Source organism: Trematomus bernacchii, unplaced genomic scaffold (assembly GCF_902827165.1).
Source record: "Trematomus bernacchii unplaced genomic scaffold, fTreBer1.1, whole genome shotgun sequence".
Lineage (NCBI taxonomy): Eukaryota > Metazoa > Chordata > Actinopteri > Perciformes > Nototheniidae > Trematomus > Trematomus bernacchii.
This window is the reverse complement of record NW_022987966.1, coordinates 2,237,148-2,256,046: the sequence shown is the minus strand read 5'-3', so window position 1 is coordinate 2,256,046 and position 18,899 is coordinate 2,237,148. Positions and strand designations below refer to the sequence as shown.

General features: G+C 39.7%; 3 protein-coding genes and 1 pseudogene across 3 annotated transcripts; all 4 read left to right on the top strand.

Moving 5' to 3' along the window:
- Window positions 1-5,845: 5,845 nt before the first annotated feature.
- Window positions 5,846-6,923, top strand: LOC117471078 (claudin-4-like). Its single transcript, XM_034115874.1, has one exon. The coding sequence runs from the start codon at window positions 5,942-5,944 to the stop codon at window positions 6,563-6,565; it is 624 nt and encodes a 207-aa protein (XP_033971765.1). The 5' UTR covers window positions 5,846-5,941; the 3' UTR covers window positions 6,566-6,923.
- Window positions 6,924-8,234: 1,311 nt separating this feature from the next.
- Window positions 8,235-9,973, top strand: LOC117471077 (claudin-4-like). The gene has a single exon (XM_034115873.1). It carries the CDS (start codon window positions 8,293-8,295, stop codon window positions 8,926-8,928), a length of 636 nt encoding a protein of 211 aa, XP_033971764.1. The 5' UTR covers window positions 8,235-8,292; the 3' UTR covers window positions 8,929-9,973.
- A 2,386-nt stretch (window positions 9,974-12,359) lies between these two features.
- LOC117471137 lies at window positions 12,360-13,569 on the top strand (annotated as a pseudogene).
- A 988-nt stretch (window positions 13,570-14,557) lies between these two features.
- Window positions 14,558-15,875, top strand: cldne (claudin e). The gene has a single exon (XM_034115902.1). It carries the CDS (start codon window positions 14,759-14,761, stop codon window positions 15,389-15,391), a length of 633 nt encoding a protein of 210 aa, XP_033971793.1. The 5' UTR covers window positions 14,558-14,758; the 3' UTR covers window positions 15,392-15,875.
- Window positions 15,876-18,899: the final 3,024 nt, after the last annotated feature.

Here is an 18,899-nt window from a genome sequence, read left to right as displayed (position 1 = left end):
ATATGGCATAGGACAAATATTTAAATTGACTGTCTCATGAAAAACGATTCCAAAATGTTCAGTAGTATGTGTGAGGCTTAATTTTCAGTTGTGTGTGTGAGGTGTTCAGTAGTGAATGTGAGAGTATTTCAGTAGTGTGTGTGCAAGGCCAGATGTTTTCAGTAGCGTGTGTGCGAGGTTAGTTTGGATGTTGGCCTACACGGCCCCTCATATGGTGGCAACCTTCAGTTCCTTATTTGAATTCACTGGAAGGGATTAAAGCATTGTTGGATTTGAAAAAAAACAGAAACCACTTTTGCTTCCTCATTTTGAAATTATTCAGTACGTTCCTAATACATGTGGTTTTCCTCATCCGTCACAACAGGGCTTTGAAAAGGAACTGTGCTCTTTTGAAGAGTGCATAAACACATCAGTGGTAAAACGAACAATGGCAAACAAAATGTAAAGAAATACAAAGTTGTGGATTGAATACAGAATTGCTCACAAATACTTTGTATTTATCAAAGCTTACTGAACAACAACCCACAGTTGACACCGGCTGATGGAAACCGGTCTGACTCGCTCCCGTTCCCATGACAGGTGAATGTTCCGCAAGGTGCTCTGCGAGTGGATACATGTTTATTTCCAGGTTATTTCTTATCGAGCGGCTGCACCTGTAGAAAACAAATGAGTGAACTCCCTAAATGATGGCCATGTCTGGTGTGGATAAAAAGGGCACAACATAGCCTGTTACTAAGAGATTAATGTTGTGCATCCACCAAGCCACATGTATGTGCATTAGATCTGATTTATATGTGTACTCAGATCCTCGTCTGCTACTGCATTTCATTATTTGTATGGCGTCCCCATTTGTACTTTTCAAATATATTTCAATAACAGAAATAACACTGATTCACATCGTTAACAATTACACATAAAAAAAGATACACAAGCAGGATCGGATGTAACGCGATTATGTAATCAGGGTTAAAAAGAAAAGTGAATGTATTCTCTTACATTTACATTTGAAAAGGAATCAGATTACTGTTACATTTCAAAAAATGAGGATTACTATCAGGACTACAGTGTTAGTAAAAAACCTAAAAGGATCAGATGTTATCTCTTCTCTTAGACCCCATTTACACGGGAACGTTTGCGTTTACGCACCGTATGCGTTTTCAAAAAAGTCTTCCGTTCACACGCATTCGATTCATTTAACATGTCCGTTCACACGAGACCGCTGGAAACGCTGGAAACGCTGGAAACGCTGGAAACGCTGGAAACGCTGGAAACGCTGGAAACGCTGTAGTACATATGCCAGGCCTGTAAGTGGCGCTGCTGCCGCCACAAAATACACCAAAAGCAGCGAAGAGGACCCCGGAGCATGGTTGCCATGGTTGCCCTTCTGTTTATTCTCCGCGGTGGACGGCGTGTTCTCCTGCTGTAAATCTCTCCGGTAGTCCACCAGCAGATGAAAAACACCCACCTCTCCGCCTCTTCCAAGGGACGAGGGAACCGTGCGGCAGAGTTTCCGTTAACATTTTTTTTCGCCGGTCAACATGTCCGTTAAAGTTTAAATCTTCCGTACAAAATTAGAAAAGTGCCGGTCAAAGGTCTTCTTTGTTATTTATTGAGCTTTAAAACAAATTGATAACGACTTTATATAATAATATAAGAATAATAAACGGAGCCTCTCTTTTCCTCCCCCTCTTCTGACAGCCCAGCAGCTGATCACTGAGCAGGAGACGTGGGGAGAGGGAGACGTGGGGAGAGGGAGGCGGGGCTATTTCATCGTTATCAGAAAATGATCGTATAGAGGTGTACACACGGAGCCGTTTGACCCCCCAGAGCGTTCCGTTTGCAGATCTATCCACCTTGGGACCCGTTATCGTTTTGTTATGGCCTCGTGTAAATGAAAGGGCTATACGCAAGAGAAACTATGCGGATACAACCCGTATCGTCCTCGTGTAAACGGGGTCTTAGAGCTGTACTGTTCTGTAGGCTAATACTTTAAGTGTGAATATATACGCCTACTGCCTGAATCTACTTTATGGTTCATTTGTTCTGTTTTTAATTCAGCAGGTGAACCTATATGTTCATAAAATGGTGTGTGTGAGCTTAACTGTGTGTATTCAACTAAAACGGAGCATTTTCTGTCAGTTCACACTTTATTTCTGATTTTTTAAACTCTTAGTATGTGCTTATGTGTTTCATTTCTGGTGTATATTGGCTACGGCCTGAATATGCTGAATGAAAGGCAGGTTTCCAATGAAATAATTTTTGATTCTAAATATCTTTGTTTCTTCTTTTCGAAGGTCACATTGTTCTGTTGCCTAAAAAACACAATCAGTATTTTTTTCCCCCTTGTGTTTATTTGTACTGCATCTGAATCAAAAGGTCACAAACATTTCACACATTAGAGAACAAAAAAGATGAAAACAATAAAATACATTTTAAAGTCTTAGGTCTTACATGAAAAATAGGACCTTTACACGCAAATCAAGAAACCTGAAGCCTAATAGAAAGATTAAAATGTCAAATATTACAGTTAATATCAACGATGTGATACAGCCGTAATATTCTGTGTGTTGGTTAAAAGTCTTTGTTTTGCAATAGTCGAGAGAATCTTAATGAAAAAAACAAGTGCAAAGAGGATTGCAATAGTCAGGACAAAACTTTTTGTTTGCTGTTTAGGGAAACATTTTGTTTATACCTGAGCCCTGTCTTTAGGTTCCTGTTTGTGTCATGCTCAAACATGCATGACTCACTGAGTATCCCACAAACATAGTTACCACCACGCTAAAATTACCCACTGAAACTGTGACTGGCACCTGGACAACAGCCTCAGGCCCCCAGTGATGACATCACAGACCAAATACGGACATGGTCCTCCCACACACACATATTCCCACTCTGACACCTGAAACTGTGTCGGCTTTTTCCCCAAAAAGTGTAAGTAAGGAAAATTCTCCTTTCGTTACAAACTATTTCCATGGATCGTTTTATCATATGTCATGCTTGGACATAAAATGTGTGACAGTTTAGTAACTTGCTTCAAATGTACTATGCGCCAATACTCATATATTCAAATTACAACAGTTTTTTTTAATTTTATTTACTTCTTTGGTTAACACAAAATGTCTTTCATTTATCATATCATATATCACATATGTTGTTATCTAGCTACTAGATAACATCTGATTGACAGTCTCTTCAGATTACACAGTTAACAATTTCACAACGGTATGAATAATTCTCCCTTACACAAATATTAGCAGAACCTCCACAAATACACTACCGAACACTGGGAGTCTCAAAACAATATCAAAGGTGCCTTGGTCAATTCAAAGTTTATAGATTTTTTTTAAACTATACAAGTACATTGCTACTCCGCCATTTTGAATGTGTACTGTAGAGTCCACCAAGATGCCCATCATGTATACCAAAGGGGACAAATGAATTGAATGTAATTACATTTTAAGATTCTTTTTTGGATAATGGTAGTTAATGTTTGAAAATGTGGAACCCAATTATGTCACTGTGCACTGTTTAGTTTCCAGCACTGAAATTCAAAACAGTTCAAGCGTTACCATACAATATGTTAACACACATTTACTTATATGTGCCTTTTAAGTTGAGTTGAATTCATTCGAACCAATATGGCAAACCTATTAATCTTTAGATCCATAAACATAGTGGAAACGTTTAGCAGCTGAATGAGGACACTTGTGTGCACTGCAGGCTGCTTTAGCTTCTTTGACTTAGCGTTGATCTGCATAATGCCCCAGCCGGTTTAACGGTAGGGTTGGACACCTGAGTGAGAGCCAGCCGTTACTGTGAGTCTGGGCTTGCCTCAAACAACCTGCTGCCACTTGTCACTCCAACACCCTCTGGCATTTTCTCACAGCTCCTGAAGCCGAGTCCTCAACCTGTTGCCGCTAAGTTTGCACTGAGCCCTTTTTCGAAACTCTCTCACCGAGTAAACTTACATTGGCAAAATGTATCAGCTCTGAAATGCTTAGATAAGTCACGCCCTTTCAAAAACACACACCTTCACAAATGTAGCACAACTTTACTATCGTATTAATATGTGCATCTTTTAAAAACATGTGACGTGTGTTTGTGGGCTCCCTGCACATCAGGACTATAATCCCCCCTGAAACCATCTCTCCTCAGATTCTTAGTTGAAATTCCACCCTGCCCCCCTTTGTGTGGAACCCAATCTCCATAGCCAGGCCAAAGAGGCTTTAATCATCCTACCTTGGATCAAATAGAGGCATTATAGTCCTAACGGCAGTTTTGGCCCTTAAACACTGCCTCCATTCATTTCTGAAACAATCTGATTCCCTCTCTACCTCTCTTGCCCCCTCTCACTATTCCCTCTTTTTGCAACAGTGTGTCAATAGGAATCACTTGGCGTAGTGTTTGCCATTTCCCCAACATCTTCCTCTCCCTCACTGCTGCGGAAAACTATCGATAAACCGAGCGGGACCCCCGGACTGCAAAGTGCACATCTCTCTCCAAAGACCACTTCCAGGAGAAGACTGCAACCCTCAACCTGCAAGGACTGACATCACTGAAGGTCAGATTCATCTTCTGTTCATGCACGCTCATATAAGTTATTTCTTTGAGACTGGACAAATAGGGGTCATTATATTTGCACAAAATCTAGTTTTTGAATCTTTTCCTGGGTGTGTCCATTGGCTTTGACCCTGTTTTAACCAGTGTGCGCAGTTCAGATGTACTTGAATGTTATATTTTTTCAATGAACAGGGTTCTGGGTAGTGGGACTAAATGCATTCTGTAGATTAAAGCTTATCAAAGTAAGTAATTTATTCAGGACAAGGTATACCATTTTTTTGACAATATGATTTGTTCCTGTTCATGAAGGTAAAAAGTAACAAAATAGTTGCAGTGAAGGTCATGAATTTGGGTTCAACTAATCGAATTTGAAATATTGTGTACCTAGCATTCTATTCTCAGACTAAGATATGGTGAAGTGAGTAGGAGATTAGTAGTTTTATGCACGTACCTTCACTCAGACATACATTTCCTCTCATATCATTTCAGTCTGTACGATTGGCCAACTGCAAAACTGCTGTACGTTTGTGTGTGTGTGTGTGTGTGTGTGTGTGTGTGTGTGTGTGTGTGTGTGTGTGTGTGTGTGTGTGTGTGTGTGTGTGTGTGTGTGTGTGTGTGTGTGTGTGTGTGTGTGTGTGTGTGTTCCACCCTTGATTGGGAAACGGAGATGAAAGATATTACTCCGTCACTGTCTTGACATCAGAGCTTTGAAAGCACACATTAACTCCTTTGCAAACAAAAAGTCAATGTTTGATAGAACGGTGAAACTCTGGGGAAATCTTAGCTGTGTCATTTGTTGTAGATTAATTTGTTATACTTTCTTTTAATGATGTGCTCATATACAGCCTGAATAGGACTAACTGTCGATTTTTTTGCTTTTAATCATGCTTTAAAATTGTTTTAATGGATCAAGGATACATTTCAAGAACTACCAGGGTGAAAAAGTAAAGGAACCATCTTTAAAAAAAGCAATTCTTAAAACAGCCTATTTGTTGTTTTCAGTTTCTGATACCTCCATCCATAACAGAGAACCTGTAAAGAGAAAAACAGCATTAAGCTTCAATTGCAGATTGAAGGTGTGGCTGGTGCTTTTTTTTTGTCTGCTAAACCAAAACCTGTGAGTCACACGCGTTCCACCTGCGGCGATAACCTGACAGAGACAATTACTGACATGAGGACACATGTCCACGGCTGGGGGTGGGGGGTAGTCCTCACGTCACTGCTGACACAGCGTGTGTGTCAAGCCCCTCCCGGGTTAAGTGTATAAAAGACCCGCTCTAACCCTACCCAAACATTTACTCTTTGGGATCTCTCTCAAGCAAGACAGAAACACCTTTGGACCTTTTTTCTTTGGACGACTGCAGGAAACTTTTGAAGAGACATGGTGTCAGCGGGTTTGCAGATGCTGGGCACTGCCCTCTGCATTATTGGATGGATTGGGTGCATTGTGGTCTGCGCCCTTCCTCAGTGGAAAGTGACAGCCTTCATCGGCCAGAACATCGTGACGGCTCAGACCACCTGGGAGGGCATCTGGATGACCTGCGTGGTGCAGAGTACGGGTCAGATGCAGTGCAAGGTGTATGACTCCATGCTGAATCTATCCTCAGACCTGCAGGCGGCCCGCGCCCTCATGATCCTCTCCATCTTGGTCGGCGTCTTCGGCCTCCTCCTCGCCATCGGTGGGGGGAAATGCACCAACTGCGTGGAGGACGAGAGCACCAAAGCTAAGATTGGCGTGGCATCCGGGGTGATGTTCATCATCACTGGGGTCATGTGCCTCATCCCTGTGTGCTGGACGGCCAACACCATCATACAGAATTTCTATGACCCCCTCGCCATGTCCTCTCAGAAAAGGGAGATGGGAGCTGCACTCTTCATCGGCTGGGGGTCCGCAGGCCTTCTCATCGTGGGTGGGGCTCTCCTCTGTGCCAACTGCCCTCCCAAGGATACCTACTCTGCAAAGTACTCCGCTCCCCGTTCAAACCCACCCAAGGACTACGTCTGAGGAGAGAAACAGAATGATAGAACTGAACAAAGACTTGGGTCGAATGCTCTGTGGCGCCTGAGATTGCCACAATGAGTATGATTTGAATTTCACGGTGATTTCTATAGGGCTCACTGTTTAGTTGTTATTTTCATGTTGAGATACAGCACTTCAAGATGTGTTACTTCAGTGCCAAGGCGATGTGGACCACACCCAAACATAATCCCAGGGTGGGAAATATACATATAGAAATTGGATAAACTTTTAACTTGATTAATCTGTGCCTTTTTTTTACATATTATTTCATTTCAAAATGTGTATTATACAATATGTGAATGTCTGAAACTGTAAATAAAGATTTTTTTGTATCAACATTGAATTATCTTGTTGTGGTTGTTCTTTCTTTTTTTCGTAACATGCCATTAAAGCACCTTCATCAAGCTGTGACATGAGAGATGAGGACTCTGCTCTACATGGTGAATAATTCTTAGTAATTTATAACTAAAACAAGGCTAAATGTTTTATAAATGTAGGACATAATTATACATACTATCAAGATTACAAAAATATATCCTAAATTACTCCTAATTCACACAAAACACATTTTTAAATCAGTTTTTCAGTGTTCATAAGTGTGAATATACCTAGACCAGAGATTATATTAATAATTTATTTATAATAAAAAATAACCGAATGCATTTATTAAGGGCAAGATAAAAGTTTGAACAATCTGATGTGTCTCTGTTTGTGACATCGACAAATAAAGACATGTCATTTTCACAGTGGGTCTTATTCAATACTGTGCACTTATTTACCACATTCCATATCCAAGAAATAATGATTGAGCAACTATGACCAAATATGTGTAAAAAGACAATAGGTTTACCTCAGAGTGAATGGGGGAACAAACTGTCAATGTTTGAATAAGTCTCTTAAACGCTAGAAAATGATTCGCTTTTCTCTAAAAGTCAACAAAGACTATGAGCTCTTTTACAGCCTGAAAAGTATCATTCTTAGATCTATGAGACACAATCTGTTCTCCACAGTTCCTTGAAAGCTTACATTTATGTAACAAGCAACACAATGTTCTTTAGTTTAGCAATAGCATCAGCAATGTGTTAAAATATGTACCTTATATTTGTATCGACCTCACAATTAATGAGATGAATGTTGTTTGTTTTTACACAGGAAACTTCCATTGCCCAATATCTAAATCCTTACCTGTCCAACACTGCCCCTTGCTGTAAACAGAATAACACATCCTGTATTTATTCTTACAGACCTGAAACTTTAACCCATAATACGGCAGGTGTTCAAGTTAGATCATAACTACATTTGTGTCAACACACCCAGTTATTCAACAATCTCTGGGAAAAGAGGGTTACTTACTTTTGTGTTATATTATTGTCATAGAAGATTTATAATTGAAATTTTAAATTAATTTGTAAATGTACCTGGCCAAATGTTTTACTTTGAAATCCCAGTTATTTGGAAAATAAAGAGTTGACAACAAAGTTTTTTTCTGTTTGTATCTGACCTTGAACGTATGGTTTGAGCAGGTCAGCACTCTTAAAGGTCACTGAATCTTTGTTTGTGTGTAAACTCCTTCTACCCAATAGGAGCCCAGGACTCACATACCCTCATGTGTGTGTCCCTTCTTCTCACACAACAACCTATAAATACAAGCTAACATCACTCCACCTGTCTTCCTTTTTGGATTTTATCGTGTGAGGAACAGAGCCGGCAACATGGTTTCTCAGGGGATTCAGATGATCGGTATATCCATGGCCCTGATTGGTTGGTTCATGGTGATCGTGGTGTGTGCCATGCCCATGTGGAAGGTCACTGCTTTCGTGGGGGCCAACATCATCACGGCTCAGACGGTGTGGCAGGGCATGTGGATGAACTGCGTGGTGCAGAGCACGGGCCAGATGCAGTGCAAGGTGTACGACTCCATGCTAGCCCTGCCCCAGGACCTGCAGGCGGCCCGCGCCATGATCATCATCTCTATCCTGACCGGGGTCTTCGGGGTGATCCTGTCCATCGCCGGGGGGAAGTGCACCAACTGCATCGAGGAGGAGCGATCCAAATCCAAGGCTTGCATCCTGGCTGGAATTCTGTTCATCGTGTCGGGGTTTCTCGTCATCATCCCCGTGTCCTGGTCCGCTCACACCATCATCACCAACTTCTACAACCCGCTGCTGATCGAGTCCCAGAGGTACGAGTTGGGAGCGGCGCTGTATATCGGCTGGGCGGCTGCTTCACTGCTGCTGATGGGAGGGGGCCTGCTCTGTTGGAACTGCCCCCCCAAACAAGAAAACCCTCACTACCAACAAAGATTCACCCCTGTGAAGAGCACCAGCACATCCAGAGAATACGTCTGAGAGGGTTAGCCCTTCCTACACGGACTGTTGGGGTCACAGGAAATGAAACACAGAATACGATAGGATGATGCTTTACTGTCAGGTCACGTCTGATGTCTTTCTTGCATCACATTAGCTCCATTTACAACATCAACAAGGACAGATTTTAAGAAACAAACAGACATTCAACAAAACATTCAATCACAACATGTTCAAGACCTTTAACGTACATTTGATCTGGATTTAAACTCCATATTTAATTATAGAATCGAGTGGTAAACTAAATAAGTGCCTCAATCTAACCCCTTAAATCAGAAGACTGAAGCATTTTTCTGTTCACCAGAAAAATGTAATCATAGTTTGCTCAAACTAAAACATATATTCACCGGTATTGTAAGTATAGCATAGATACAGCTCGAGCTGAATCCTGAGTTTGGTTTGTGGTTAGTGTCAAAGTGACCTTCCTCAGAGCGGACATTTTGTCTAGTCAAGCAAGTGTAACTAACAACATTAACAATGACTTCCTCACAGGGAGTTGTGCCAGCGGGGCCCTGGGCCTCTCTGTCACCTAGGAGATGGAAGGCAGCCATCTTTAATGTGAGCAAAGCGCTTTCCTATAATGAGTGAACATGATTTCTTTGACCAGAATTCTGTCTATTTAAACAACAAAACAAGACAAAATAATATGAAAGAGCCTTTAAAAATGTTAATCCACAATGTATTGTGGCAGGTCGATAAGTAAAATATGAATTCCGATTCAATCAAATCTGTGTAAATATTTAGTCAGATTGTATTAATAGTGAATTAAAAATGCAATCATCTTTATTCTATTGAAATGGTAACATCTGAACAGATATAGGAAGAAAAAGTACAGCTTCCTTTTTCTTAAGCAGGGTCTGTATTGATTGGCCTGTCTTGATAACACAGGGATGTCAGTAACACGTAAACAATGTAGGAAAATGAATGCATTTTTCTTTCATTTTCACACTGCTGAACAATTTTATATCTCTATTTCTGTGTTTCTGAATCTTGTAATGTTCTGTAAATAAACTCTATACTCACTGTATGATTACTGTTTACTTCTGAGACACTCAAGCATTTAGTTGTATTATAGAGATTAAAGGAAAAGGAAGAGGTAATAAAATCAACATCACAGTAGGCTGAGGAAATGATTATGGAGCAATGCGATTCAGGAGGAGGTTACTGCTGAGTTGTAGTTTCTGGAAAAAACTGGAAAAAAGACAAATCACCATATTAAACCATTTATGTTTTTGTTGTTTTGGGATCATTTACAAAAGGAAAAGGAGATTTACACAGACAGATATACATTCAGACCAGTCAGTATAAGCATCAATCCAATCTATTATATGTTTTCAGACAATACGGGTTAGAAAGAAACTCACAATCATTACCAAAAGTACAAGGTAAAGTAGGTTTATTCAGAAGTGAGTTTACACTCACAGTACATTGACACCATTTGTGAGTTTTGTTTTACTTATAGCACTGTGTGTTATCCAAATGTAATATTAAGTGTTGCTGCACACATCAGCAAAACAAACAAACAGACAGTGTGTGCAGTTTCACCTGACTGGATAAGGTGTGAGAGTGTCATCACTTTGTTTAGAGGTATCTGTCATAGGATGTGTTTTTTTCAAAGTAAAGTGATTGTATCAGCTGACAGTGCTAGCTTCCTGTGACTCATCACTCCATCAAGTGATCGTTATCTGAAACGGATCCCTCCTCCTCAGGTCGGGGCAGACTGCCATATATCATATATCAGACATACAAGCAACTGATGCTGTCTGTGCAACTCAAACATATATCATATTTTGGTCTGTGCATCAAGCACTGTAAAAAATGTCTAATTTCTAGTCAGAATAAGTCTTTACAATTGATGTAAGACATAATAACTTAAGAGTTACAATGCAGTGAGATATAGGCAGAGGTGTAAAGTAACTAAGTACATTTACTCAACTATTGTACTTACAATTTTGAGGTACTTGTACTTGAATATTTCCATTGTATGCTACTTTGTACTTCTACCCCATTATAATTCAGTATAAATTGTGTATTCTCCACTACATTAATACTTTTAGTTACTTTACAGATGTTGTGAAATATAATCAAGTGTTAAATCAGACTTTAGTTCCACCTGGAGTAAATCCACAAGCTACCCTGCAGTATACAAAGTCATTCAAACTAGCTGCACCTTTACCAGCTTTGAGAACACTTTCATGATCAACCATTATAAAACATATCATATATATTATTCTGAAATGGACCAATCTGCACAATCACTACTTTTACTTTTGGTATTTTTGGTATATTTTGATGCTGATACTTTTGTACTTTTACTTGAGTAACATTTTGATTGCAGGACTTTTACTGTAACAGAGTATTCCTACACTACAAGTTTACTCAAGTACACAATCTGAGTACTTCTCCCACCTCTGGATATAGGGTCTTGTATTTAGACAATGCATCTTAAGTATCTTTTTAAGTCAAATACTCTTGAAAATATATTTTTGAGTTGTATCTCAGATGAAACATGTCTCAGATATGTAACGTCTCACAAGGTTTTGAAGCTGCTTTCTTGTTTCAAGAAATACATATAACTTGATATGAGAAAATACATTTTTATGGAAAATCACCAACAAACATCAGAAAACAGAAGACTTATGGACATGTCTGGCTTATTTTGTAACACAACATTTCCTGATCCTGGTCAATACAGTCCGAAATAAGTGTTCCCAGCTAATTACAAGATCTTATCTTATTTATCTAAATATCCCATCTAATTTCAAGGAACCCAAGCAATTTTCACTTATTCTATTGGAAGATTTATTTAACTTATTACAAGCAAAGACACCTTGCTTTTATTATTCTTTTACTTGATTTTGGAGCAGAATTGTTTTCAGTATGATACTAGCCATCCTTCTAAATAACTCTGTGTTTCTGCTCTGGTTCTGTATGTGATACTGTGGTTGATCGCTATAGTGATTCAACTTAGAAAACAAACTCAACCCATCTTGTAAAAGCAATTTGTAGAAGGTATAAAGAGCAGCTCACAATGTCCTTCCCTCCTTTTTCCTAACATTGTCTCAACAGAATTGTGTAAAAGTCTTTAAGAAGTGTTTTTTTAAATGATAAACACTAGAAACCTGCAAAGCCTTCCATATTTAAGTAAAACTGATCATATGACCTTTAAATTGAAGAGATAATGTCATTATCTCTTAGTTGCTGTCTTATCAGTTGTGTGATAAGGAGGCCGTCCTTTAGTGAACTGGTTTCAGGACCTTTGAAGTCTCTAAGTGGCTGTAAGTCCATCCAATAAAACCATCTTTACGGCAGTGGAATCTGCATATGAAAGTGTGTTTTTCAAACTACAACAGCTAGCATCGTTTGAAAAAAAGGGTGCCACTCCTCTAGCTCTAGGAAGAGGAATCTTGATTGACCAGAAGAACTCACCTGGTGACGAGAGCCCTCCTCCAGCGCATTCTCTGACAAACAACAAGCGAGAGAGTTGTGTCACTCGGGAAAAGGACCAGAGCTGTATGCTGTCTTCTCTGCTGCCGTAGACCAAGCCTTTTCACTATGGGCAGGATTGGCAAGGAAATTGCGGGTCAGATCATCAGCTTCATAGGCCTTGTTTTGGTAGCTGTGACGTGTGGGATCCCCATGTGGAGAGTGACCTCCTACATCGGAGCCAACATTGTGACGGGGCAGACCATCTGGGACGGCTTGTGGATGAACTGTGTGATGCAGAGTACCGGGCAGATGCAGTGCAAGCTGAACGACTCTGTGATGAAGCTCTCCGCAGATCTGCAGGCCGCCCGGGCCCTGGTCATCATCTCCCTCATCGTGGGCTTCATCGGCTTCATCATCACCTTCGTTGGAGCTAAGTGCACTGGCTGCCTGAAGAAAGATTCATCCCAGGCCAAGGTGGTGATCATGAGCGGCTGTCTCTTCATCGTGTCCGCCGTCCTGGTCCTGATTCCCGTCTGTTGGTCGGCAGCCATCACCATCACAGACTTTCAGAGCGTCTTGACCATCGAGACCCAGAAGAGGGAGCTTGGAGCCTCCATCTACATCGGGTGGGCCGCTGCTGCACTTCTTCTGCTCGGAGGGATCATCCTAACCACTTCCTGCCCTCCACAGAAACCCATGTATGGATACCCAGGCTACCCACCGGCACAAATGTACCCTTATGCAGGCCCAGCAAACTATGGTCCTGTGTATGCCCCCCCCCTCCAGCCAGCCCTACACGGCCCCCGGGTCGTACGCACCGACCAAACCCTATGGAGCTCCAACCGCATACTCTGCTAGACAATACCTCTGAAATGAAAGAACAGAAACACGATAAAGACTGAGATATCTGCCAGGATGACTTCAGAAACTTGTTGAATCTAACATGATATGATTTGGATTGTTTTTATGCTCTATGGTAGAAATGTTCCTAGTTTATGAAGTCTTGATATTAGAGAAATATTGTGTCAACATGAATGTGTTCATAAGGAAGTCCCTGCTGATACTGTATTTATTTTTCTTGTCATTAAAAGCACATTTTGTAAATAGTGATGATTTGTAATGTTTGTTTTCTGTAAATGCCACTTAATCTTTGAGTATTTGAATGATTTTGAATAAAATGTTTTGATATATTCATTTATCTGTTTGTGGAGTCATTATAACAACACCTTTTTATTATTTTAAAGCAATTTTATGAATATTATCTAATTTTATAAGGTCAGAGGCCTTCTGTGTATGGGTGACTGAGAGACGAAAATGATAAATTAATAGACAAAAAATGTCCCTCTTCAAATCTATAGCAAAGGATTTTTTATAACCATTTTTTTTTTTTTAACTGTTTATTTTCATTTGAACAAAACAAGACATATCCTGACATAGGTCGTTTTCATTCAAATGACAGATGGTTACAAAGTATAGTAAATAATTAAATAAAGCAAATCCAGTATAAATTGAAATAATTAAGATACACAGGGACATTTTCCATAGTATTCATCTAAAGTTCGGTTCAGTTTCAACAACCCTCTTCAACCAGCGATACATCCAGATATCTTTTAACACAGTTCCATCTTTGGGTAAAAGAGTCCTAAAACAACCTTTTTTATTTCATTTGAATCCCTTTGCAACCTCGCTTCACACTGTGAATACATTGATACAACATCAGAATACTACCCCTGAAATAAACAAAGACACAAAATACACTTATAAATAAAATCCCAATACAAAAGGAAAGACTTCTTTGTAGTGACTTATGCAATCAACTGTGTCTTTGATCAACATGCGAGCTTCTGATTTGAAAAATCGAAATCAATTCCTAGAAAAATATAAAGTTTAATCTCATGAGATGACCTAAATAGAGGTCATGAATAATAAAAAACATAAATGGAGGCTCCTTCCGTTAACATTGGACATCCGGTGATACTCCCTCCCATATAGGGTTTATTTTTAAACGTGAATCAAGTGACTGGACCTGATCTTCCGGTAACGTGCCCAATCAAAGGCTGGCCACTGGCACACCAGTGTTCCGGAATGTGTTGCTCTTTGCTTCCTCATTTACATAGTCGTATAAGGCTGATGTTCATCTCGTCGAAACTACTCCCGGGTCCCTGTGTGGATAATGTGAAGAATCTGGTTGGGTGGGTAAATCACTCTGCACACTGGTTTCAGGTCAGAAGGAAGGACATTCTGACTCCACCTTCAACAAGGACGTCCTTATAAAGCAAGAAAAGGTTCAGCCGTCTTTATTCGACTTTACAACTTGAACTGAACTGACCTGCTCCTGAAAACTACAACGCTTCTGTTCAAGTGACTCTATCAAGACCTCATCATGGTGTCAATGGGACGACAGATGCTGGGCTTTGCCCTGGGCATCATCGGCTTCCTGGGGACCATCATTGTGTGCGCTCTGCCCATGTGGAAGGTCACGGCCTTCATCGGAGCCAACATTGTGACGGCGCAGGTCATCTGGGAGGGTTTATGGATGAACTGTGTGACGCAGAGTACCGGTCAGATGCAGTGCAAGATCTACGACTCCCTGCTGGCTCTGCCCCAGGACCTCCAGGCCGCCAGAGCTCTCGTGGTCATCGCCATCATCGTCTCTGCCTTCGGAGTCATCTTGGGCGTTGTTGGAGGCAAATGCACCAACTTTGTTGAGGATGAAACTTCCAAAGCCAAGGTGGCCATTGCTGCTGGGATCATCTTCATCTGTGCTGGTGTTCTCATCCTCGTCCCCATCTGCTGGTCTGCCAACACCATCATCAGGGATTTCTACAACCCACTCATGACCAACGCCCAGAGGAGAGAGCTGGGGGCTGCGCTCTACATCGGCTGGGGCACAGCTGGGCTTCTCCTCCTTGGCGGTGCCCTCCTCTGCAGCTCCTGCCCCCCCAAAGAGAGCCCGGAATATCCCGTCAAGTACTCCGGCGCCAGGTCAAATGCCACCAGTCGTGCCTACGTCTGAGTGCAGCGCTCTCCTGAAAAAGACTTCTAAGTAATTTAATTTTTTTAGTAATCCTCCTTCATTGTGAGTTTCCGATAGCACCAAAAGTTGTGTCTTACTTCTTTTGAAGTGACACAGTGAGAACTGACTTTGTGAGAAATTCAGATTTCTTTGGTGGAGGCAAGAAAGAGTGTTTCTTTTTTTTTAAAGGGAACACAGTACAAAGAGAGTTGTGAAACTATTTCTGTGGCAGCATAATAACTGGACTGAATGAAAGCTATTCTATATCAAACTTTTCAACTTTTCAATTTTTTCTGAATGTATCCAAGCTGTGCTAGAATAATGTTATGATTAACACAAGCTGGGAAAGTTGTACAGTACCCTTGATATTTTGTGAATGTACCGTATAAAATATTTTACATAGATTATTGGCAAATACATTATCCAATACTGTTTTTGTTTACCAAAATCACAGATTTTTAATAAAACGTTTGCTTAAATGAAATTCTTTTGGGTGCCTTTTTTCATTTTAAAGTTTTCTTTTCTCAAAATGTTCACGGTTTAGAATATGTTTAAAGTGAGTATGATGGAGCCAGAGAGTGTGTCACAACAATGTGTATTCAAAAACATTCTGCAGTATGTCTGAAAGCTTCCTGCAGGCGTTAAACCAGTTAAACAAGTTTGTGTTTGTTTCAACAGTCAATCAATCAAAGCCAAACACTCACAACACCAGCAGGGAACAGGCTTTGTATTCAACCATGACGTGTGAAGGCCTCTGGTGCCATCCTACATTTTTATAGTCAAAAAGTCCCATAAAAAGACTTAACTAACATTAAGTGCATTCTTAATATATTGTTTGGTATCTTGCACTTACGTCCATGCTCATTGTAACTGATGTACTTTTTTAAAATATGGGTCACACGTTTCCACTAAACTTGAATTACAATAGAGCCTAAATGATTTACTGACTGGGAACTGTCGTTTTTATTTACAATACAGTTGCTCGACATGTTTTACTACAATGTTGCTGGAGATTTTAATCACTTATCTTTAGGAAGAAGGTGAGGGTGTGCCAAAAAATGCATTCAGCTTCCACTGTAGTTAGAAGCAACATTAAAACAAATTTGGCATTTATAGGCGACTATTTTCCTAGTCAATACTTACCCATTTGGTGTTGTAGTGAGCATTTAAAACAGCAGGAAATCAATTGTGGGATTGACTCAAATTGATCAATAATGCCCTTGTTCATAATGAATAAACGTGTGGCTCATTAGCGTGCTTAAAGGTTTTTGGACAAAAATGTAGACTCAACATTTATTTTGAAACGTTTAATAAAAACACAATAACTAACAATGGCACAGAGGTTGCTTGAGTATCGGTTGTAATTGTGACTTGTCAATTTGTAGCTATAGGAAATGACGTGACATTAACAGGGGAAACCAAGGGGCAGCCTCTGGGCCTGAGAAGTGAAGCCAAGTCAGATTTTATAGAAGCCAGTGAGAAAATGATCCTTATTCTCACTTTATTTATTACCTCAGTTAAAATGTTCCTAATTACTTTATGGTCCCACTCACTAGTTTATAGTCAAAATAATCTAAATTCTGGTCCAATTTAGAGTAAAATAGCAGTGAAGCGACATGTAGGGCGGGGCTAACTTGTGATTGACAGGTCACCACCACGGTGTTGTTGTGTTTGGGTGTTGTCCATGTTTTTGTCTTCCTGTTCACATTGTTTTTGTAGTTTATTAAAGTCAACTGTAACATTTAGAAAATGTCTTGTCTGGTGTGGGTTAGTGCTTAGCTCCACCCCCTTGTCTTCTGGTCCCAAAAAAACCAAGATGGCGACGGTCAAAATATCAAACTCAAGTGCAATGGTGGCTATGCCCACTTTTTATATACATTCTTTAGGGAAAGCACTGTTAATTTCTCATTTTAACCAACAGTTTATGTTCAACAGGTAATTCCATAACCTTATAAAACTGGTTAGTATTAGTTAATGTTGGGACCGCGACAAAAAAGGTTCCCCTACCTTAGATAAGCAGTTATAATTTTTAGCTTGATATATCTGTGCCTAAATTAAACAAAACCATAACCCTTTATCATGAATGGCATGAAACACCCGGCATGTAATGTACATGGTAAATGGACTACATTTTTTCAGTCTTTCCAACTACGCAAATCGCCTTTTCAACCACTTAACCCTTCAAACCAAGGCTCCACAAAATGTATTTTTTAACAGTTATTTGTAACATACTGTAACATAAAAGCCCCAGACTAATTGTGTCTTTCTGCTTATTGAGTGTTAGATCAGAAATACCATGTGTCATTCAAAAAAGCAGTTACAAACAATGTGTTAGTTTGAGGAGTTCACAAAGAATGGGAGCAGCTCACAATGGGAAATGTTTGCGTTGCAGCAGCATAAAAACACAAGGCAATGTACATAAGAGAAATTAAGACACAGAAATAAACAGTCCAATATATTTCAGAAATAGAAATATTATAGCATTAAAAAGTTAAAAAGTTAAGAGATACAAAATAAAAACAAAAAAATATATATATATATGGAAAATATACATGTGGAAATACACATTTCCAGTAACAAATATAATGGAGGATATTATTGTGCAAGAATGGATTATTCAATATTAAATAGAATATGAATGTAAAATGTCCAGTGGGATTTTAAGTCCAGTTATTAAGAGAAGCTATGGAGCAGAGAGGGAATGTCTATTATATTCTGCAGACATCTAATGACAAACATAATGTCAGCACAGATTGCAAGGTGTTTCACTGCTGGGAACACACCCTGTAGGACCTGGTTTCACATTCCTTACCTGTCCTCTGACAGAATCTGACTGAACCTGTTACAGACCGTGTGCCTGGCTCACTGATGTCAGAGAACACAATGGAACAAATGCATTGCAGTCTTACTAAGCAGTGACTGGAAAATAGGTTTCAGTAGGTGCATCATTTGAAAGTGGAAGAGTATGTTTGAAAAAAAATTGACTCAGGGGACTTCACAATCTGTACAACGTATGACTATAAGTAGAGTATACCTGCTTATAAACTTTACTTTAAAAAAGTTTTTTATGTATATTATTGTTGTAGGCACAGGATGAAACGACTGTTCAGACAGTATAGCTTGATGATTAAAAGTACACAAAATCAAATCAGTGTTAAAAAATAAATGGTTAGGTTGACAGTTAAACTAAGCTACAATTGGTGGAAAAATCGAATAATTGCCTATGTAATGGTGTTATGCCACAAAATACTGCAACTATACAGAACCCTATATAAACATCTATGCCTAATAATATTTCAGTTTAAAATGTTTCCTCTCAAAGTTAGGAGTAAAATATCTTAATAATTATTTTGTCTTTCCAAAGTTGTGTGTAGACTGTAATTTTGTACTGCTGTGCCTTCGTTTTATGTATACCTCTTAATGTGTGTGTATGCATATTATGTTTCTATGTATGAGTATGTGTATATATATATATATATATATATATATATAAGTGTGTGTACATGTG